Source organism: Tyto alba, unplaced genomic scaffold (genome assembly GCF_018691265.1).
Source record: "Tyto alba isolate M040663 unplaced genomic scaffold, T.alba_DEE_v4.0 Super-Scaffold_1, whole genome shotgun sequence".
Classification (NCBI taxonomy): Eukaryota; Metazoa; Chordata; class Aves; order Strigiformes; family Tytonidae; genus Tyto; species Tyto alba.
Genome location: NW_024881261.1, coordinates 15669361 through 15693309, shown reverse-complemented (window position 1 = coordinate 15693309; position 23949 = coordinate 15669361). Strand labels below are relative to the sequence as shown.

Genomic DNA, 23949 nt, shown 5'->3' with positions numbered 1-23949 from the left:
ATTCCTAATTTAAGACTGTAATCACTGCAGCATGCACATTTAAAAGTATGATGAACAGCAATCAAAGATTGCCTAGAAGACACAACATGCTTAAAAGAGCCCGAAAAGTTCCTTGGTTTGCCAGGACCTTAAATCCAAGGCCAATTACCACATGTGGGTAGCAAGGAGTGGCCTGAAACATAAGCCTAATTTTTCAAGGGTGGTGTGGGTGACTGTAGTTTTCTTCTTCCAATTTCACTTAGATAAATACAAAGGCAGAGAACCTCTCTCAGCTGCTGCTGAGCTCGGAACTAAGTAGAAACCTGGGGATGCCGCATGCCATTCAGAAGGCATCTCTGTGCTGTCTCTGGCAGGTATGCCATAGGGTATCTATCTCTGGCACACACAGGAAAAATTCAATGTGCAAAATGAAACTGAGAACACTTATTTATATAGCAGATACAGACGAAGTGGAACTGACTGCAGGAGTTAATAAACAGTAAAGACCTATCTAATGAATGCAGGAGATGTGTATTGACTGTAAAACTCTGTGAAATCAGCTGTACAACCAGTCTCTTGCTGGGAAACAAAAAACCACTTTGAATCAAAAGGGTATTTCCATGATCCAGGGAAATGCAAAATCTAACGGACTCCAGGTGAACAGCAAAACTCAAACCTAATACAGCCCACATTATGAAAAGGTGAAAATCTAAGACCTCTGTTTGAAAACACAAATATATATATAATCCATTCAAGCAAAGACTCAGACAAGGAGACTGGAGACACACCAGAGCATCCCTCAACACACAGCAAATAGGAAGTGTGAAGGTCACCACAGAAAATAAGTGGTCCCGGGTGCAGAACAGAAGAGAAACTTGTTTGCACACCCAGGAGCATCACAAGAATCCTAGTGACATACCAGATGCCAGGGGATTTTTAACCATGCCCCTCTCTAATTGAGGATGAAGCACACACCAACACCATTATCTGGCCTGAAGATACTGGCTTACAAAATATGGAACAAACAATAGGAACAGATGCTCATTTGGCCAGATTTCAATAAGCCTCATTAAAACCAAACACCCTGTCCTTGGAGCTCAGGTTCGTGCTACATTTCTACCTTATTTAAGCACCTAGCACCAATTCCTGAGAAAGCTGTCCACTTGCAGTTGCAAACCAGCAGTACCATAAAAAGATAATCTCTTGCAGACAATTTTTGATTTCTAAAGAAATAAACAGGAGTAGTTTATATATGTATATATGTGTGTGTGTGTATACACATATATGAAACCACAGAGATAGGATTTCCTTTCTAAAGACATGAGGTTAAATATACAACCGACCAGCTGATCACTCTAAAGGCAATGGACAAAAAGACACCAAAAGATTAACAGAAAAACTCCTGAGAATGATAGAGAACTGATGTTACAGATCACACAGGTGATATCTGTGCATCACAATATATCATTCTTAATTTAAGATCCCACCTCTTTAGTCAAAACATCTGCACACTTGAAACAATTTCTACTGCTCCTTATTTACTTCTACCCAAATATGACCAAGTCCCATCAGTGAAGTTTCAGAGGACAAATACGAGAACAGCAGGACTAAGAACAACATACAAATATTCATGAGAACATGGTATTCTAGTTTTATTTTTAAATGTCTGAATAAAAAATAGGTAATCCATAGGTTTGCAAAAGCCACTGAGCACCTGGCTGCACAGGCAGCATGACGTCGTATAGAAAACCAGGTAGACTAGGTTTCCTAACACTGACTTCCTTGAGGGGTCAAAAAGACAGTGGCCCTATGATAATTTCTGTACTTGAAAATATGCATCTGTTTATAATAAACTTTTCCCTCCATTTTAGAAAGAATGCCAGTTGTTAGGTCGGTAATTTATATTTGGATGTCCTGTACAGAAGCACTCGTTCACAAAAGAGCTTGATGGATGGACAGTGCTTCAGTGTGGAAAAAGATATCTCCATATTGATGTATGGCCTTAAGGGAAACTGCATTTCATTCCTTGAACAAACTTCAGAAACATCAAGCACATGATCAGTAAATGGCATTAATATAGTCTTAAAGCACAATTTTCTTTTTTGCAAGTAGATGCAGAATCAGAAATTCTGTTTTCAGAAAAACCATCATCTCTTGCAGACTGACTGACATGTCTGACAATGTGACAATGCTGACTGTGGCTCCCAGTCAGGGTGGATACCGCACTGCAGAATCAGAAATGGTAAATCATCATTTCTAAAGTAATCCTTTTTGTCTTTCACTGGCAGTTTAAAAAAAAAAAAAATTTAAACCCTACAATACTTTTGAAAAGGTTCTGCAGATAAAGAAACCCACAGCTATATTTGCCAGTATTCACCCTCTTGACAAAACGTTTTAAAGTCCAAGGTTATAAGACACATCAGTCATGGAGAATAAAACTCGCCATGTGCGTAAGTCTAGGAGAAGACCTCTGAATTCATAGAATGGTTTGGGTTAGAAGGGACCTTAAAGATCACGTAGTTTCAAACCCCCATCATAGGCAGAGACACCTTCCACTAGACCACATTGCTCAAAGCCCCATCCAACCTGGCCTTGAACACTTCCAGGGATGGGGCAGCCACAACTTTTCTGGGCAACCTGTTCCAGTGTTCTGGGTTTGTGTGGCAGGGTTTTTGTAGCAGGGGAGAGGGCTACAGCAGTGGCCCCCTGTGAGAAGCTTCCTGAAGCTCCCCAGGCTCCAAGTCAGACCCACCTCTGCACCAAGGCCAAGCCAATTACTGATGGTGACTGCCCCTCTGCAATAACATATTTAAGAAGGGGAACCTGGGAGGAGGAGTTGGAGTTTTAAGGAGGAGTTGTGAGGAGGGCACCTATGCAAACACCAAGGTCAATGAAAGAAAGGAGGAGGAAAAGTGGAAGGTGCACTGGTGCAGAGACCCTGTTGCAGCCCATGGTGAGAGGGCAGACTGACTCCCTGCTGCCCATGGAGGTCACTAGTGGAGCAGATATCCACTTGCAGCCTGTGGAGGACCCCACACCAGAGCGGGTGACCATGCCTGAAGAAGGCCAGGACTCTACTGGAAGAAGCCCCCACTGTTGTAGTTCGGCGCTGGGAGGATTGCAACACATGGCAGGGATCCATACTGAAGCAGTTCAGGAAGTACTGTGGCACATGGGAAGGACTCACATCAGAGAATGTTCATGGGGGACTGTCTCCTGTGAGAGGGACATCATACTGGAGCAGGGGGAGAATGTGAGGAGTCCTCCTCTTCCCTGAGGAGGAAGGAGCAGCGGGACTGACCCCGGCCCCCTGCACCGCTCAGGGAGAGGAGGTAGAGGGATTGGGAGCAAAGCTGAGCCTGGGAAGAAGGGAGGGGTGGTGGGAAGGTGTTTTTAAGATGTGGTAATGATTCTCACTGCCCTACTCTGTCTGTTAAGTGTTGTTGTATTAGAGTTTGAATTAAATTTATGTTCTTTTTCTTCCCCTAACAAGTCTGTCTTTTGACCATGACTGTAATGGGTAAGTCATCCCTCCCTGTCCTTATCTCTATTCCTGAGCCTTTTACTTTATTTTCTCCTTTCCATTCCTGAAGGGGAAGGTGTGAGTGAGTGGCTGCATGGTTCTCGGTTGCCCTCTGGGCTCAAACCAAGACATCCAGTGCCTCACCACTCTCACAGTGAAGAACTTCTTCCTTACACCTAATCTAAATCTACCCTCTTTCAGTTTAAAGTCATTGACCCCTTGTCCTGTCACTACACACCTTTGTAAAAAGTTCCTCTCCAGCTTTCTTGTAGGCCCCTTTTAAGCACTAGAAGGCTGCCCTAGAGCCTTCTCTTCTCCAAGCTGAACAACCCCAACTCTCAGCCTGTCTTAATAGGCCCTCTGAAAATCTTTGTAGCCCTCCTCTGGACTCACTCCAGTAGGTCCATGTCCTTCTTATGTCCTTCACCTAGGGAAAATTTAACAGTTGTGCCATTTGCCCATGCCATCACCACTGAGCCATCTGCACTTAGCTAACTGGATTTATAAACGCTTTAACACTTCCGGAATTTGAAAGACAAGCTTTCTTAGAACCTACTTCATTTTGGTTTGTAGCTGGGAAGGCAAAGAAAAGGAGTACAATAGCCAAGTAAGCTAGTACTACAGGAATTATATCCCCAGAAAAGTCCTTATATTTTTTCATATATACATATATATAAAAAAACACATATGTGTGTGTGTGTATATGCATGTATACATGTATTTTTATGTTTTTTTATATCTATATGATGGCAGATTGTCCTATACCATATACACACATATATTGTCCTACAGAATACAGACACACAATACTTAAAAACATACAGTTTTTCATCTCCAGGGTGATGGTTCAAATTCATCCTCAATAACACGAAACAAGTCTTGTGTTCCCACCTTGAGCCCTACCCACACCTCTTAACATGATCCTACTGAAAACATAATTTTAGGAGAGTTTATTATTTAGGGCATTAATATGTTAAAGGTATGTCATTTCACTTAGAAGAGGCATCACCTAAATTAGCTGTAGTTCTTGCACATCCTTGCTCCTTAGTAAGATGATGAGGTCAAACAAGATGCTATAAAGCAGATGGGGTTGAATGGGTTTACTCTAGTTAGCTTGCTGAGAGCTGCTTCATGGCATCAGAATGATGCCGTAAGAGGATATAACTCAGTCAGAGTTGCTCTGGTGCCTTGCTTAAAGTTTCACCTACTTTGTATCATAAAGCACCTCAGGAAGCAGTGTGCTATACCAGTCATCTTAAGTTAAGAATGGAGGTGTTGGTATTAAATATTACCAATATGCACCAAGATTGGTAGCTTCTCTCATAAGTGCTTCTCCAGTGGAAAGCAACCTGGCATGTCAAGCACAGTTTATGAGCGCTAAGCCACCTGCAAGCACCATGACAAACTTTTATGATGGCCAATTCCCTGACAGGAATCAAAAGTAATGGGACATCCAAATTTCACCAGCAAAATCTCAGCAAAGATTTAGCTGGGAAATTATCTTAAAGGTCAATACAAAAGTGGCCCCTGAAGGGACAAGGCACCTTTAACAACCATTCAAAGTATGAAAAAAAAAAGGACTTCAAGAAGATCAAGGAATAAATAACTGAAAGAGAAAACGGGCTTTTGAGTGGTCAGGTTTGTGATGACAGAGAAGGAACAAAATGCCAGCTGGTTTCGTTAACAGATGGCTGCATGCACTGTCTGTCCTGTCTGCCCATTCTAAACTTCCTTTCATTGGAAATATGAAGCTTACACAAGGCTAAATGTATCATTCATGCAGCCTTTCTATACAGATTGCATCATGGTTCAAATGTTTTCCATTCACAAACAGCCCTATATGTATGTTGTTTTACTCTAGTTACACTGAATTTTAAGAAAAGAGGGCGGCTAATGGCACCCTCTTCTCAAATCACATCTACTACAGTTCTCAAGGAATGACTTTTCACTGGCAGGATAATATATCCATTTTCTTATCATTCAGACTGCCATATCTCCCTCTTCCCTTTTCCCTAAATACAGTATTCACTGTATTTTGATTGAAAGGTCTTTCTTTTTGCACCTCGCCTCTGGTAGATAAGAAAGGGAACCATGATACAAAAAGCTATCATGCAATATTTTCAGCATATATCTGGACATTTATCATTTGAAGTTGCCACAGCTAATTACATGGCAGGCATAGGTCATCCCATTGGAAAAGGCTATTACTTGTATAGCAGAATGAACCCTTCAATCCTAGACAACTCAGTACTTAAGTAATCATTTCCAACAGAAAAGAACAGCAAGTCTGAAATCTCTACAGTGAAGGACAGAAAAGCCTACCCAAAATACTAGCTTCCCGTTTAAATATTTTTTTTCTAACTGTAATTTTTAACAAGAACTTTTCTTTGATTAACAGTGAACAATCTGCTAAAAAAAAAACCTCAAAACCAAAGCCATTCTCTTACTTACTTTGGCCACACAATTTTCAGTCTTCATAGCAGTGCTTCCTAGACATACTGTTTCCTGGTTTAAGCACAGTCTGGCACAGCTGTTGTAGGTCTGCAGAAAGATTAAAATGGTTATGAATAGAAGAACACAATTTTCTTCCAGGCACCACATTTTTGGCACAAGAACCCACAACAACTCTACTACATTTCCTTTTTCCTAAGGTGTAAATGTTTCGAACCAAAATAAACTAGTTTACAGCAAGAGCCTATGTTCAAGGTATGCATGTCCTCTAAGAAGCTATGTACAATTTTATAGTTCTGAGATACAAAGGGAAAAAAAAAAAAGATTTTTCTCCTCTTTCCCTTGAAAAAGGAAAAAAAAAATCTGATCTCAGTTGTTTGCTCTTGCACAAATGCTGCACAACTGAACAACTAAAGCAAGGTGATTACTATACACTAGTTATCATAGTGTATGCTAAATGTTAATAAACATCCCCTGCCTTTATCAAGTAAAAATAAATGGGGGCAGTACAAACGTAATAATCAGAGGGGAGAACATGCAGACCATATCTCACTTGTATTTAATCTTCCCAATTTTGGAAAGCTTTTTCTTTTAAAGGAGAAGTCTTTTTTCTTTAACTCATACACTCTCCTGCCCAGGGGACCCTCAGCTGGGGATGCAGACTTTGGAGTCTTTGCAGAACACATTACTCATAGTGTCTCCCTTTTTTAAGGGCAGCATATGAAGAGTACTTATGAAGTGTTCTTAAAATTATACTTTGGTTGATTTGGCTATTTAAACTATGATGTTTGAAGAACTCGGGAGTTTCTAATGGAAGCTTCCCCCTGCCCTTACTTTCAACATCTTTTAAAGCATTACTTGATTAAACTCACATTTTCTAGTAGGAGGAGGAGTATAGTAGCACCTAAGAGCTCCAGTATTGGCTTAATACCCCAGTGCCTGTCGCCACTTACAGAAAACTGCTCCCATGCAAAAGTGGCAGCCCAAAAGCAAGCACAAACTTGCTTTGTTGCAAGAGTAGTAAGTGGACCATAGAGAAGATGTTGCTATCTCAAATAGTTGTGTGGGGAAAACCCAAGAAGTATGTTGAAAGAGAATGAAATTAAACTTGCTACAAAGACATTTCCAAGGGCACTAAGTAAAACATACTAACAGTCATGATATTTTTAAGATTGCCTTAAGGGGAGGATGCACAAAGATTTGTAGTGAACTGCCTGTCAGTTCTCTCCCTACTAATATTTGCTGGCAATCTCTGAAGATCCTTCTTTCAGGCCTTGCTACTGATTTCTAGTTTGATTTGAAACAAATTCAACCCCACATCTGCCATAGGTTACAAAACCTGTGGGCAACACCGGCATGCTAAGGGCTCCTAAACCTCTCCCTCTGCTCCAAAGCTTCAAATGATTTCCCCTTATTGCCTGTCTGCCACAGGCCTGACTGCACAAGACGTAGTCAGTGGCAACACACAAACCATCAGAGGAACATACTGCAAAGGATGTCAGAGGCAAGAATGTAAAGAGACTGAAAGGAGGTTATGCTGAGGGAGAGGAGGTACATCCACAGACACTCGGGGAAATTCAGGAAATCACAGTCCATTCCACCTGACTTCTTTACAGATTCCTTTAAAGTTTACCATGAAACAGAAACAAAAAGGAGCACAGAAGCCCCACCTTCTCCATCGCTTTAGCAGTTCGTGTTTTATTTCTCAGTGAGCTCTCTAACCATAAAACAACCAGTGACCGACAGGCATGCAGAATATCCTGGCTCCAGCAGATCTCCTTACAAGTCACAACATTGCTATCTGCTGTGACTAGCAGACAGCTAGCAATTTCTGACTCTAGATCCAGAAGGAGAAACTGAAAAATTCAAACACAAATCCTTTCAAAGTGCCGTGCAGATGAGCAGAGTGCATCTTTCAGCAGGGGAGGTTCAGATTCAAACTGGGATTAGGCCACAAACAAACAGAAGTCTGATGGACTCAATTTAGCCTCTTGCAAATATTTGCCAACACCATAAAGCCATCACTCTGGTATGCACAGAACTTTTGCCTCAGAAAAAAAGATCAGAGTGGCATAAACTATTACAAAGCGTGGCTTAGATGTAGTGGCCCAATTGGTGGACAGAAAGTTGACACCATCTGCTTTGCACGGATGTTCAGACAATACCGTTCAAGCTTCATTTTATAAGCATCATGTTAAATTCAACCAGATTCTGAAGGTGAAAAACCACAAAGAGTTGATAAGATTCTTTGTTCAGTATTTACATTTGTGTAATTTAACCCACTTATCATAAATCTGTAATTTCTTTCACTTGCAATTTAATTCCTAAAATTCCAGTAGCAGTATTTCTGCACACCTTATCTGCTACACACTGTAAATTTTATGAGGAGCCCTGACTTGAAGAAAGCTACTACAAACTCCACTTTGCAGATGAAAAGCTCAGCCACAAAAACATTTACTGAGAGCAACAAGCAAGCCTGTGGGTCCATGAAGTGAAACATGAACCAAACTCAGATCTTGTTGGTCTTTTTCTTCCCAAGACAGGTATGCACAAACCTTGGTAGCAAGCCAGCTTTTAAAAAGCTGGGCTTACAACAGGCTGACAATCCAAACACACAATGTGGAATACTAAATCTAAGAACCCTAGAACTTTCTGAGAAGGAAGGAAGCTCACTATGCCACTATTCAAAAGCTGTGTGCATATCAGAATATAGATACAAATAATTATTCCAAGGTATTACTTAATTTTTATTACTTTCATCCACACATTACATCTCATTGTGAACAGCACCACGTGAACTTCCAGCATAACTTCTTCACCAAATCCCACAATACCAGAACTAGTGGCACTTCACAAAACTAGTATAGTATAAATTTAAAGCCGATAAAATAAAACACTTCTTCACACAGCAGTCAGTGAACTTCTGGAGCTAGCTGCGCCAGGACACAGTGGAGAAACACAGCAACAGAGAGTGGATAAAGGGATTAAACAAACTGGTGGGCAGCGGGTGCATAGAGTACTTGGCAGCGACATCCCCTGGCCATCCCTAGTGCAACCATGGTAGATGTTGCAGGAGCAGGAGGGGAATGGAGCACAGAGAGTGGCCAGACCCCTTTGCTCTCATGCAACGGCATCTTCCACTGACAGTGCGGGAGTTGGCACTGGAGGAGCAGACTCTGGGTCTGACTGGCCTGGGCATTCCCATGTTATCAATACCTCTCTGCCCCTTGACAACACACCAACAATACTTAAATTCCTCCTTCCCAACCTTTTCATTCCCAGACAGGAGAGAAGAACATGGTTTTACGGTGAGAATCAACTTTTACACAGTAATGTCATTATGTAAAGATCTATGTAAGCGCCAAATTACAAGACAACCATTTAGTCTTTCAGCATAATTTGCTTCTTGATAAAAAAAGTTGGAAAAAAAACCTGAAAGGACTATGTACAGTGGATTCAACACATCAGGATGCAGATTTGAGAATAAAGCATACAGTGATCTTCAGTTCAACATCCATTACTATGTTTGAAAAGTTCTGAAGTTCTTCTGCTCTTATTTTCACATTCTCACAGAAGAATGCATTATTAGCCTTGTGGGATGAATAAAAAGGGTAAAGAAGGTTCATGTGCATGTTCTACAGTTTGTTAAAAAAGGTTTAAAGCAAAAATGCAGAAGAAAGCCTAGTTTGCCCCTAAATTCCAAGGGCAAAAAGAGGTTATGTCACTCTACTTAATAGGTCTCAGTAGAAATGTATTGATAATGTTGCAAAGAATCTGCATCTGGCTCATGAAGTCAAGTCATAAGAAGCTGGGAGAATATACTGTGATGGTAGTACTATATGGTTGCCTTCTAATGTTTCTCTGTAGGCAGCAGCTACTGGCTACTGTGAGACACAAGACTACTGCTGGACACAGAGATTTGATTTCACCTGATATTGGCTTATTTGTATTCATATACTAACAGCTACTAGACCTAACTGAAAGCTGAATGAATGTCATATCATCAAGCAATAATGCAGAGCCCTACATTTTAGGTGAAACATTTGATGGTGTCTTATGCTACACTGCAACATCAGAGTACCTCCTTTCAGTCATCCCAATGCCTATGAGAACACTGACTAATCTGGAAGAAAACCAAAAAACCAAAACCAGAACCAAGCCTCAGAAAAGCAAGCTTCTCAAGCTCACCTTTAAAGCTCAACCCTTTTATGAATCTCATCTAATTTGCAGCAAAACTGTTCAAGTTTCTCCTCACCTTTCATCAAGATAAGAGGTTTCTTCACCAAGGAAAAGCAGTCTGAAATGGTAGCCTGGTTCAACGCCACAAGCAGATAGCTTTGCGTTGGAGTGCTTTAATATGCTTTTATATTGCATATAAAGCATGCAAACATAAACCAGTTTGTTGAAAACTACCCTCTTTGTGGAAGCTGGCTGTAATTCTGAACAAGTTTTCAATTTTCACACTGCTGCTAGGGTAAAACATTTTAAAGAGTTTAATTTTTACAGTGGCTTCAATGACACAAGATTATCTAACAAAGTAATGGTTAATCAATAGAGGGTTTAGTTGTCAGGTGAAACATATAACACACTAAAAGGGATTGATTGCAAGGCTCCTCCTTATTTACTGGGAGGTATATATTTAAAATGACACAAACTTGTTACCAAGCTGCATTCCTTTAACCTTGCAAAAGCCGTTTGAGAACAGTGTTAAGCAGCCCTATAGCAAAACAAGCTCTAATGAAAAAACAAACAAACAAAAACCTATAAATATATGGCAGCACCAAATCACGTCAGAAGCAGGGGAACCACAAAGCTGTATTCACTCTCATCCAAAGGCTTAAAATGCCACAGAGACACTGGACTATGGTTCACTAAAGATAGAACTGAACCTGATCTCATTCTGTAAGTGTCTTTGGTTACATTTTTCCTTTTAAAGAAAGTATGATCCTGCTTTTTGACACAACACATAAACGTATCTACTCTTGTCCACGTAGCTCTAGACAAACACTGTGTCAACCTCAAGGCTCACATCCCAGGCAGAACTCCTTGTGTGTGTGTGTGTGTGTGTGTGCAGCTTTTCCGCCAACTGAAATCCACTCCTTTGACCATTTATTCTGAGAATCCCCAGTCCCTGAGCAAAACTCCACTTTTTAATAGAAGCTGCAACCCAGGAGTTCAATAAGATTTCCCCCCCCAATAGTTAATAATTACATGATTTATCAGAGAAAGATAACACTAATAAAAACACAGCAAAAAGATAAAACCCATACCCTCCCTTCAAGTCATTTTCAGGGAAAAGATTATTAAACTGTTCTTTTTGAACAAGGGCTTTTGTAGCTAAGCACAAATTGCCAAACGGTTAGAAAAAAAGTTATTAGACTCAGAAGAATTCAGCAGAAGTGGGAAGTTATATAAACAAATCACTCCAGCAGATTTGGAAAGATCGCTTTCATCTTACTTAGAGTCTTAGGAGACTTGCATTAATTACCCTTTAAAGGTCTTTCACATGGACTATTTAAAATAAATGCAATTTATTTATTTATTTCAAATGAGGTGCTTCTTCTGAAAGAATTAAGTAATCTCAACAAATTTAAAAACGTTTTTATAAACAGGTAATTAAAAAGAAGACTAGAATTAAGTCAAGCTGTAAGACATTACCCAAGATTCGCTGCGATATTTTCTTAAGACGAAATTTTTGTTATCTCTAGCCCAGCCTCGGGAAGGGCAGTCTCCACGGAAAGTCATAAGACAAAATAAAGACTAGCCAAACAAAAAAATAGATCATTTACAGGATTTTCCCTAAAGCACAGTTTGTCATATTGCAATTACACCTTGCTGACTGTGAAAGCCAGAGTCCTTAATATTGCCACTAGAGGGAAGACGTGTCTCAACACATGGCAATGGTAGTTGGGGAGTGGGTTTTCTTGAGCAATTACCATAACAAAGCTCCCTTGGCTGTGTGTACCTTCTAATTACTCAGTACAATTAAAATGACTTACCTAAAACAAGCAGAAAAGAAAAGAAAAAAAGAGATCCCTAAAACAAAAAACCTCAAGACAATACAAACAAAAAGCTTTACACCAATCTGCCTGTTATCCAAAATTACACTAAAGCTGAAGATCTTTTTTCCTCATCCATCAATGCACAGGGGGAGAAACAAAAAAAGAGTATGCCACAATGCCCAAACACCACGGGGTTGTTCAGCAGTGTAAAAGCACTAAAACAAACAAAAACAAAGAGCAAGGAGAACTAGATCTCTTGTTAAAGAAAAGAAGAAAAAAAAAGGAAATGTCGTGGTATTTAGCCATCTGGTAGCTGCTTGAAAACAAATTGTCCTCAAAAGAGCAGAAATACAGTATGTCTTCTCTCAGTTCACTGGCTTATGAATCAGCCTTCCCCCTCTACCCCCCTTTTTTTTTTTTCTTCAAAGTACAGGCATGGTAATGTTAGACTTCTGTGCTGCTGCTGCTTTCACTTCCCTCTTGTCCCACTGTGCAAAGATAACCATGGTCATCCCAATCAGATCCAGTTATTCCAACTTGGATGCAGTATTTGCAGTCTTTCGGGATACATCTTGTTGGGCCCATTGTTCAAAATCCCTCAGGACTGTTTTTTTTCCTGACAGCTACTTGCTGATTTTTAAACCCTTAAATCTTTCATTTTATAAGGCACATCATTAAGGGAAGATGGCAGCCAAGTGATTTTTCTTTCCATTGACAATTTGTGACATTTTTCCAGCAGCGTGCAAGGTGTTGAAAACCTGGCAGCTGTTACCTCCCGGGATGAAGCTCCTTTTTTATCCTCCCTTGACAGTTTAACTCAATGGGTCAGCACCTTTAAAGACTGCAAAGTACCACTGAAGTGGATGGAGGCTTGAATTACTGCTCCCTCCCTAATCAATGTAAACCCTCACTGCAGGTGAAACTCTTCATCTATAGAGGTGCATGGGGGAGGAAAATGTAAGGCCCTGAGCCAGATGGTTTTCATCTTGTTTTTTAAAGAAGAAAGGAACAAGCTAACAAGGGGACAGCTACTTTGTTAGCTTCTTGGCCTCTCTCATGGCTTTGGATCCCCAGGGTTCCAGCCACACAAGAGAAAGAATACAGAAAAACATAAACACTTAAAGAAATATAACTAAGGGGCTGGCAACACGCTGCTTTCAAAGAGTTGAGAGCCCTGTTCAGCACTTTATTTATCACCGCCCACGTTCTTCGGATGGTAAGTGGACATGGACACAAAGGGCAGGGGAGAGCAGACAACACTTGCAATTTACTCAATTACAGAGGAATGCAGCAATGCAGCGGGGGTGACAGATTCCTATTAGCACTAATGCTGAAAGAGCCCAGTGGCCTTTCCACCACAAGGCAGCATTCCCATTGTAACTTGGACTTCAGCACAATGTGCCTTGGCTAGTTTTTTTAATATGCATTAAGTGTCACAGAGGAATGGAAATTATCTTTTTGTTGTTGTTTGAAAATAAAAAAAAATTAAACAGAAAGAATAATCTTAAAAGTAAGACTAGGGATGTACTCCTAGCAATTTCAGGAGACTTTTCAACCAGCAACTCCTTACTAGCAAGCGTTAATAGCATAAAAGATGAGGTAACCAGGCTAACTTTATAGACCAGCTATGTCCTGCCTCGGCCAGTTCTCCAACATAAGGCAAATTTGAACCGTAGAATCCTCCCTGGAAGGAGGGAGGCAGGAAAGAAGGGAGGGAGCTGGAGAACCTTCACTCCCACCCCACCATTTAATCTTCCTCACCAGTCAAAAAGAGGGCTTCAACTTTGCTCGGCAGAAATACTTCTGGAGAGGAGAAATACGCCTGGAAAGGAGCCCTAAGCAGTGGGATGAGGCTATGAGCTGGAAGTAAATGGTCGATGGCTGCTACTTTTTGTCTTTCCTTTGCTCTACCTTCTTTAACTGCTTTCTGTTTCTTACAGTTTGCTTAAGTATTGGCTTTAAACTCTTAAGATCAGACTCTGCCTATTTTAACTTTGAAATAGTGCCTAGAGCATGCTTTAGGTGTTACATGTAATTTTGCAAAATTACCTCAAATCCGTAAGAGAGAATTGAGGTAATATTCTGTGCCAAAACAGTAAGAGGGAATATTCTTGAAAATGCTAAGGGGCCTGTTTGAATGGGGTAACAGACAGGGATTTTTTTCCCCCGGACTTCCATCTGGAAGCTTACAGAAAGACAGCAGAGTCCAACATGAGGTTTGCAGGGGGTACAGTGCAGCAGCCTCACTGCTGCCAGCATTTCCCCACAAGGTACCTTCGCCCACAGACAAACCACAGCAGCAAAAGGCACTTCATTATTGCCACACCGAAGGGAAGAGAGGGAGGGTTTTAAACAACCTGCATTGTGCCCGTCTTCTTTAAAAACCAGTGGGGTAATCAAGTTCAGGGCAGCCCCGGACAGCTGCCCTGTGACCTATTCATGTTGACCCCCACTATTCATCACTTTCCTTAGGACGATGAGGGCAAGCTCCTGGGGAGTGACCACCACAATAGTCAGATACGAGCCAACAATAATACGGTTCCTGCAAAAAAAAACAGATGGCACTGCAATAAATTTACAAATCTGCATTCATGGCTCTGTTAAAGACACCCAGAAGCTAAAAGGCTGGAGGGGCCCCCAGAGAGCTTCCCCTTCCCTGTTTCTAAAGGCCGGCTCTCTCCCCAAGACTACTGAGCTCATGTTCTTCATAAATGAAAAATGGAGACATAGCCCTTAAAATAACAAATGTCTGACCTAATCAATCTAGTGTTTGGGTCTAATGCTAAATGATAGGCACTGAAAACTAATTATGTTTTTTGGCAAGGAAGTTGAATTAAAATGGAAACACACAGGTTAAAAAGGCACTGAAGCATTTGCGAGTCCCTTTGAAAGGGCGGCACACACACACATGCTCACATGCAGGGCTTGAAACAGGAACCTGATTCAATAACTCATGCATTTATTTTTAAAATGAATCAGATTAGTCCCATGTGTGACCTGCCGGTCCATCTGTATGAGCTGGACTTAATGGGCACTCTTCTCACGCTTACTTCAGTTTGAAGTATGAGAGAGATAAATTTAGTTTAATTTTCAACAGATCAAGCTATCCATTTTCCAAATGGACCATCTGGATCAGCCTATTAAAATTAATTTATAACTTTGCAGTGTGAAAATTCGTTTGTTAGCTTAAATAAAGTTGCCAAAAACTTTTGCCACTTGTCATTGTTTTTTCTGAAGTCTGTTTTCATACTATGATTTTCAGTTTACCCCTTCAAAATTTAATTTTGTCAGATCAAGCACTCAACAAGAACTGAATGCTTGCATCCTTACTTCAAAGTCTGTCACAGCTTAAATCTTTTCACTGTTCCAGCTAGCAGGGTCAAGTTCATTGCCTTTTTCTGTTTACTTTCCCAGTCCTAATCTCACATGTCTCTTCTGCCTTGCTGCCCCTCATGCACCTAAGAGTGGCCGTGCTTTCCACTTCCAGCACTTCAAGGACACAGCTCTACTTGTTGAGACTTCTAAAGACACCCTTCTCCAAAAAATGTTGTATTCAACAGAAGAATGGTATTTCACCTAGTAAGAGGTCTATAACACTGAGAAACAGGTGTCTTCAGCCCCTGCTTACAACTTCAGATACTTAAGTAACCATTACACCTCCATATCACCTCCACCTTCTGCTGTGTCTGTTCCTCAAACCCACCTGAGAAAACACTTATAGCTAAGGCTGCATACCAGGAACACAAGGCAAGAAAAGGTAGCACACTTTTACTTAAACTTGTCAGTAGCTGAACACGTCAAGACATCACACTTCCCCTGAAGTGGTCTGATGCACCTCATTAATTATCTAAAACTAATCAAAAAGTACTAAATATGTGACACTTTCACTGGAAAGTCCATTTAAGTAAACAGTCTTCTCCTCTACCCACATACACACATGCAATTCCTCTGTGCATGTAGGTTTATGTACCCCAATAATGAAATTTTAACAGTAGTGTCTCAAGGGAGAGACAGAAAATATGAAACTGTACACTCAATATTTACCAAGTTAGCGTCTTTTCACTAAGGTGGAAAGCATTTTTTGTGTATTACTGCTTTGGCACCATTGGCAGGTCAGATCTTTTCGGTTTTACAAAGTATGGATAGATGTAAGACAGCATAGCCACTCTGCATACCTTCCTGTAGGAGATGGAGATCTTTCCAGTAAGTATCGCTCTATTCATTCATGATGAGTATATGGGCATATGGCTGCATATGTGTGACTTCTGCACCTAGAGCTGGAAAACTCCCCACTGCTTCTTGTCCATCACCAATAGAGAAGAGGAGCAATCTGAGCTTCCAAAAACGCTTGGACATCTTTATTTATGCCCACATAAAGAACCAAAATTGCTTCTACAACAGGCACAAAATCGTGGTCAACCACCTCCTATGATCTAGACAAGAGGGCACATGCTTTAAGACTAAGACTACATCTTGAACCTGTCCACAAACACTGTTCTCAACACAAAAGGCCTCAGAGAGCAATGAGAAGACCCAAGGATTTTGTCCTGCATCTGTCACTGTAAAAACTGGACACAAAGATGGAGACTGATACAACATCTCAACAATATCCTAAAACACAGCTAATCATCTTCAGTGTAAACAATGTCCATGTGAATTATTTCCAATATGAAATATTTGGACAGTACAAGTGGGGTTTTAGGTGTATTCTTGGTATCTACTCACATTGGTTATGATGAACTGAGGGCCTATGGGAAAGACAGTTTTCCCTGGACACCAAGAATAATTCTGCAGATTGAAATATAACAGAAGGGAAACCCAACTCAAGAAACTGTACCTTCTTGATCTGTACAATACTGCTTGTGAATATTCGTCTCCTCCTTAATATCATGGGTACACAAAACAGGTAACTCATGTTACTTTTGACTTTAACATCTTCTACTATGAACCCTTAATTGGAAAAGAGATATACACCTTTTCTTGTTGAACCTGAAGACTTGTCATCAATAAAATAACTTAAAGATGAAAAAAATACCGTTTTCTGGTGTGCTGGGGACCTTGCTGGCTATCCTGGGTATACACAGTAGGGACCTAGTAGCTTTGCCCTCTTCCTCTAATTCTCGCTGTTTGTTGCTGAATGCCAGAAACATTTGAAGTTTGGTGCAACATATCTGATCAATTCTACAAGAAAATCTTTCTCAGCAATATCTGGGAACTCACTCATTATCCTAGCATATTGACTCTTGTCTGAAAGACTTAAATGGACTACATCTGTTAGTTGGACCTGTTTTAGCCACATGCAGTCCTTCACATGACATTTACTCCCACAAAGTCAAAAACTCCTAACAACACATTACTAAAAAAAAAAAAAAAAAAAGGAAAAAAAACCACCCCTCCCCAAAACAACAACTCTGAGTACAAGCACACTATATTAAAAAGGTATTTTTTTTCCTTTACTACAGTTCTAACTCACAATTTCTCTTGGAAATAGCAGCAGTGGGGTAGTAGCACCCTATTCCTCTGCCTGAGACTGATGCTCCTGTGGCTGAGATGCAGAAGAAAATGTGCCAATTCCTCAGCTGTTGCAATGTGTGGCCTGGGGTATTCACTTAAGTCACGTTCATCAAAGGTTTTACTCTGATACACCAGGCAGCAACCTTCGGCAGCTAAGGCATGGACATATTTTTGCTTCTGCTGCCTGAAGCTTGTAGTGAAGAGAAAGAGCAAAGTGAAAAAGGATCTGAAATCACTAAATACAACTGAAATCCCCCAGAAATCACAAGCCAGACTCCTTGTGTTGAACACGGGGATTAAAAAAAAATTATTATTTTGAATTGGTAAGAAATTTGCTTTACTATAAAATATAATCTCTTTGCCTTTCATATATCAGACCATCCTTCCTCCTTTCTACCCATTAGTAATTTATACAAGTGTAGAAGAAACAAGAAAGGTCATTTTTCAGGTTATTAACCTGGACATCACCTCCCAAGAAAATCCACCTTCAAGGGCAATGAAAAGTTTAATTGTTGTAGAACACTTTGAGACTCTTGATCTGAAGCACGGCAAAATATACTACCAACAAGAAAAGGCTGAAGAAGTCTTGATGACACCAAATAGAGAAAACTAGAGAGTCACAGCTGACTGCACTATACCGAAGTCTAGATTTCTTTAGAAAGAGTCATCAATTTCTCCTGAAAGCTAAATCTCTGTGTCAGATTTTCCTAGGTACAGTGTGACTTGTTCAGACTTCAAAGGAGAAAAGAAAGGATTTCCATAAGCACAAGTCAGACTTCAGCTTCCAGAAGCATTTAAGGATTCAAATAGCTAGAAAGTTTTATTGCATTTTTAAAGAGACTGATCACATACCTGTCTAAGTGAATTCTTCTCGGGAATGATCTTCCTAGGGGGCTCATCATTATTACAGTCTTCTCTCTCAGAGGAATTCTGTGAAAGAAAGTAAGCTTTAATTCAGTTCTTATCCCTAATATTACTCTGCGAGGAGAAAAGAAACAGAATATTTGTATTACACAGGCTGTAGTATTTTACGCATACATATACCGGAGGCTAACTTGTACTTTTAAGCCAAACAGCTTGTTATGGTAGAGAAAGAATTTCTTCTCCTCAACACAACAATGCACCACTGTGCAGGTACCCATTGAAGAAGGCTGTGCTTTGGGGATTTATTTTGAAACTACCAGTAACAGCCACTATGAAAAGCTGAAATGGTGGTTGGATCAGTATGGCAACACCAGTGCTCCTGAACACCCCATAATAATTATTTAAAACAGTGGAACCTGTTGAAAACAAAAGTTTGTTAGTGGGTACAACTGTTGTTCTCTGTGCCCCTATGCTTTTAAGCTGCCTAACAATTATTAATTGCACTGAGTCTGCTTGGCTGACAAAAACCATAGAGAAATTATGATAATTCTAAATTCTGGTGAAAGAGGTTTTCAGGAGATTCTTAAAAAAAAAAAAAAAATGTAGGTAGAGTATGATATCATGGCTGTGTTTTTCACTCCTGCCCTGACTCTAGATATATGTACAATTTCTAGAAAGACTGACGCTCCAAAAAGCTGCCACCTTTGGAGCTTTGCCACCTCCAAAAAAAGAGCATCAGTAAGACAAAAGAAGGTGAACAAGAAGAAATACGAGGGCTTTTCCATCATGAGTAAGAAAGACCACCAGGAGACTTTTGGCCTGCTAAACTCATGATTAAAACCAATTATTACTTGCTTTAGAGTAAAGACAGGCTACATTTTGTCTGAGGACATGCAGTCTGCAGCAAACATTTGGTTAAAAACTGCTGGGTACATGGTGGGAATGCTGTCCCCACTGCCAAAGTCAACTACTCCAGAAGAGAGCGCTCCTCTGCACAGGTTCAGCCACTGCGTTGACAGAGTAATGACAGCCAGCTTTGGGGGAATCCCACACACACATCTAAAATCAGTTTGATCACCACAGTATTCATAGCCTTAGGCCACATTCCCACGCATTCAGTAGCGAGCAACTAAACAGGTTTTAAAGAGATACAGAAAAACTGCTCAGGGAGAGCTCTGCCAGGAAAAGGGTGGTTTTCTAGTTACTTGCAGACAAACTCAGGAGCGTGCATTTTAAGGCAGAAGATTCCGTTCTGTACCTCTCATCCCCCAAATAACCCGTCCTTCACTGAGCATGGCTCTGCCTGGCTCCTCGCAGAGCCAACTTCTAGCCCAACACCTCAGGAGACAGAAGTGGCATCTGTTGGCAAAGGAGGAGCTGGGCCCTGCGAGCAGCCAGCGTGGCAGAGCAGGGCTCGCAGAAAGCGAGCAGGCTGCGGGAAGCCATCGGAAGAGCAGTGTGCTCGTGTGCCCACTGCAGTGCTGCGTGACCAGGCGCCGTCCAGGCAGCTCAGGTTTGCTGGTCTGGTGAAGGGGAAGAAAAAGTACAGTCAGGAGGTAGGGCAGGGGTAGAAGTTGTTTGCTGAGAAACGGCAGATGAAGGGCGGGGAGGGAGGAACACAACAAAAAAAAAAACAGGTGGGATGTCAAACTCAGGAGGATTCTGTGTAAATCAAGGCCTGCAGATCAACCAGTGACTTTGGAATTTATTTTTTTTTTAAAAAAAAAAAAAACAAAATACAGATTTCATCATTACATCTGGGATGCTGTAACCAGGGTTTTATAATGGAAATCAATCCTAAACAGGCCTGATAAATCGCTGTAAGCAGCCAGCTTTTAAAAGTTTTCATATGAGGTCTCAGCCAGGACCAAGTTATTACATTAAATCCAGCTTAGGAAGGACTGCGGTCGTAAAAACGTACAAGCTAAAATCACATCTCTCCAAAAAATAAGGTCAGACATTAAAGCTGCTCTTTTCTGCTCATGAAATACAGTTTAGTAAGTGGTTAATTCAAGTAAGGAATTTCATTTTTGTGATTTGGAGAAAAAAAAAAAACAGGTGCAAGAAACATAAGAACCTGAGGTGAGTTGCTACGCATTTCCAGGAAATGCATTTTGTTGGAGGGGTGAGGGGGCTGTTTACTATTTCTGGAAGCTTTTTCAACATCCACCCCCAACCCTACTGTAAGTGCCAAAACAATTTCCCCTTCTAAACAATCTTTCCTCAACAGTGAAATTCTGCATTCTTATCGCCTTCTGAAGTCATTAAGGATCCTCCCTCAAAGAACATCAAAAAGCCGGAAAATCAGTGCTGCTGGTGAATCGTCAGCCCTTATTTTGAAATTTCTAGTTACTGCAAGGCATCAATTTATCTACTTTTTCTTTAAGCTGAGCATCTAATTTTAAGAGCAAGCAGAGGACCATTTTGCATTCATTATCTTTATAGGTGGCAAGGCTAAGAGGTTGGCTGAACAAAGACCAGACAAAGACTGCCAAGTGCATATGGTGGTTCACAGCTTGGCGTCTCACCATTCTACAGCACCAACACAGCAGCTCCGATAGCAGACTATTAAAGAGGAGCGCTGCTCATGCACTTTTGTCGGCAAGTAAGTTACGCTTGGTGAAGACAGAATGACTGGAAAGCATTACGCTTAAGAAAAAGCACAGATGTTTATAACTCCCGCTCATTTCTCAGGAATAGGAGACCCATCAATCCAGGTGCAGGTACGAGACCCTGCATATTTCAGGACTAACTGTAGCTGCGTGGAAGCAAATTTCACTTGATAGGGCAACACTTAGCCATGGCCATGGGAAGAGCATAACGTAATCGACTGAAACGGTACATCTATATATTTCTCCTTGCTGAACAAGGTGGGAGGAGGGATAAACATGTGTGAGGTCAGAATAAGGTTTGCTTCAGCAGGACTTCAGTGATGCTCTCAGCCGCAAGAGAGGCAGACAAAGGGAGGAACCGCTCTGAGCACCCTCTCGTGGTTACTGAAACACACGTCTCGGGCACAGACCTGGAAAGCAGCATTTGGTATCCAGACGGTAAGTTGGGTATACTCGCTGGGAATATTAAAGATCTGCAATGACTGTACTTGATTCGTAGTAGAGGAATGATGGAATTTGCTAGGGTGAAAGAAGTGAAGAAAAACGGTGCATACAGAAGGCTGAAAAGCCATACAAACTCCCTTCTATCAGGGAAAAATTTTTAAATCCTGCAGGCAAGTCTTCCTTCATAGACTAAAGCCAGACTAGCCAAAAGTGTTTGCGCTTGCGTGCAGGCGTTTCTCCTTTTGAACAAGTATAAGCAAAATAAGATGAGAAGTGCTGAAGTCTCCAAAGCACAAATTGATCACTCTTGGTGAGATAAATATTGCCCCCCCCGACAGGTAAAATAGATTTTTTTTTTTATTTGCCCAAGGTCACACAATGACAATGGAAGTGTTGGGAAGAGAAGCCAGGAAACCCAAGCTCATAGTTCTTGTAACCTTCAAAATTTCTCCCTAGCAGGAGGTTCCTGTAAAGGGGCTCTGCCCTCCATACCTCATTTTTCCTAAAATGGCTACTGTTTGGAATGCAATCCTTTTAAATTTGATTTGCATTTAAAACTTCAGCCTGTAATTAACAGAATATAACTCCATGGCAGGTTGTCTTAAAGACTACTACGAAATTATTACTATTTAACTCTCCCCATGAAGCCTCTTCCACCACTAAACACACCATGCTATAATGCATACGAAATCCCTAGACTGAAGCATTTGACGGGAGATGACATGCAGTATTTTGCGTACACAGCCCAGCAAAACACTGCTGGGAATGAGATATAATACACGGAGAAATGCACTCCCAGGGACTACCAATTGGGCAGAGCTACCTTTAGTACCGCCTCACTCATCGTGGTGGAAATCAAACCCCTGCCAACTGGGGGAGGCTTTCTTTGGTGCTGTTCTGCCCTGCACTAATTATAAAAGAGTACAGACGCAGCCTTTTTCCAAGTGTGGGGAGGTGAGGGTGGGGGAGAAGCGTGTGTCTGTGCGAAGAGCACAACTATTTTTTATGCTTTCAAATTCTTAATCCTGTTTGGAGCTGTCAGTGGGGGTTAATGGAAGCCTTGGATAGGAGAATTCCAATCTGGTTGGCAGATGGATAGGTTGGTTATAGCTGCATAACTATGTCTTGCCTGCAGGCACAATTCAGAACACTGTTAAAGCAATATAAAGTCTCTGTCAAGCTGAACCATTTGGATCAGTAGCAAGGAGAAATAATAATAAAAAAAGGAGTTCATTTCTGGGCCTTGTGCGTTTATGCTAGTATGCAGAAACTGATTAATTGTCATCGTGTGCTGGTCTGCTATACCTCGGATTTCTACTTCTGGAGTAGATTTTGCATGCTAATATAATCATTCTCCCTCTTGAGACATTAGCAAATAATCAAATGAAAAACAGGATCATAATTTACTGAGATTCGGGCAATTCTCTATGCAAATTTGACTTGTTATTGCTGCTGCCTCGTTAATCTGAATGCCTTTGACAAACTCCTTTGATTTATGAACTCATGACAACTCCAATGTGTATATATTTTGCTAGATTGACATTATCATTAAGAGTGGGTGGACTGAGCTCACATGAATGGCTGATTTTATTCGCTGGTGTCTGCTGCTCAACAGCTGAGCATCTCCTTCTCACAAAGCCCCTGAGCGCCAGGCTCTTCCCATCTACCCATCCATTCATCATCTCGATGTTAATTGGCCCAGGCTTTAAGCAAATTTTCAACACGATTTAAAGGCACGATGACACTGATTACTGACCCTCTGCCATACGGTGCCTATTGATTAACCTGACAGAGATGATGAGCTTGAGGGAAACTAGGTGTGTGTGGACCTCAGGGTGTAGGGGGGGGGGAAATAATATATTGTTTATGCAGGCAAAACACTTGTCATTATCCCAAAGGCCAGAATTTGTGCTGCACTGGCCCTTAAAACACACTATTGCTTTAAACACCTGCATCCAATACAGAAAATGCTTGCTTGCTGTGGAAAAATGATTACAAATTTGATGTCATGTGCAGTCTGTATTTTAATCGAGTTCCCTGATAAATAGACCCCCTCAAGCCAATCAAGTCTCACTCTAGCCATTGCGTGCGTATACATCAGTTCGAACAGAAGCCTGGGCAGGGTGTGTTTTTAGTAGTATCAGCAGATCCAACCGCATGTAGGAAACCTACTTGGGTATTTCAGGTCTCTAAGCAAATAATACATTGGGAACACAGTGTCTAAACAGTTACAGTAAAGTAAATGTTTCAAGGGCAAACTGGATGCCAGACATAGCTGTCTTGGTATTTCTGTTACCACATTAAAATAGATGCTTTAGCACACACCAGCAAAATAGTGCATTTCTCCTTTTCCAGAGCAAACTGTTGATAATGACCTGACCCTCAGGCTCCTAGGTGCATTAAGTGAATGCAGCATTTTATCAGAGCTTGAAAATAACTGACATCCTCTTTCATGTTTCTTGAAGTGTCCCTGTGCCGCACTTGGTCCTCCTCACCAAGGACAGAGGCGCACTGTCTCAGCCAAGAGGGAGCCACTGAATAAAGTAGGTACATCAGCATT

At 41.0% G+C, this 23949-nt stretch overlaps 1 protein-coding gene across 4 annotated transcripts in view; it reads right to left on the bottom strand.

Annotated features, from left to right (window-relative positions):
* The window catches only part of BTRC (beta-transducin repeat containing E3 ubiquitin protein ligase), a 123048-nt gene that overhangs the window by 55644 nt on the left and 43455 nt on the right, over positions 1 to 23949 (bottom strand). For all 4 annotated transcript variants that reach the window (XM_032994479.2, XM_032994499.2, XM_032994494.2 and 1 more), the window contains 2 exons: positions 18322 to 18399; positions 5954 to 6043 (listed from right to left, as the gene is read on the bottom strand). In XM_032994479.2, the coding sequence (XP_032850370.2) occupies positions 5954 to 6043; positions 18322 to 18399 (168 nt within the window). The remainder of the gene's footprint in view (positions 1 to 5953; positions 6044 to 18321; positions 18400 to 23949) is intronic.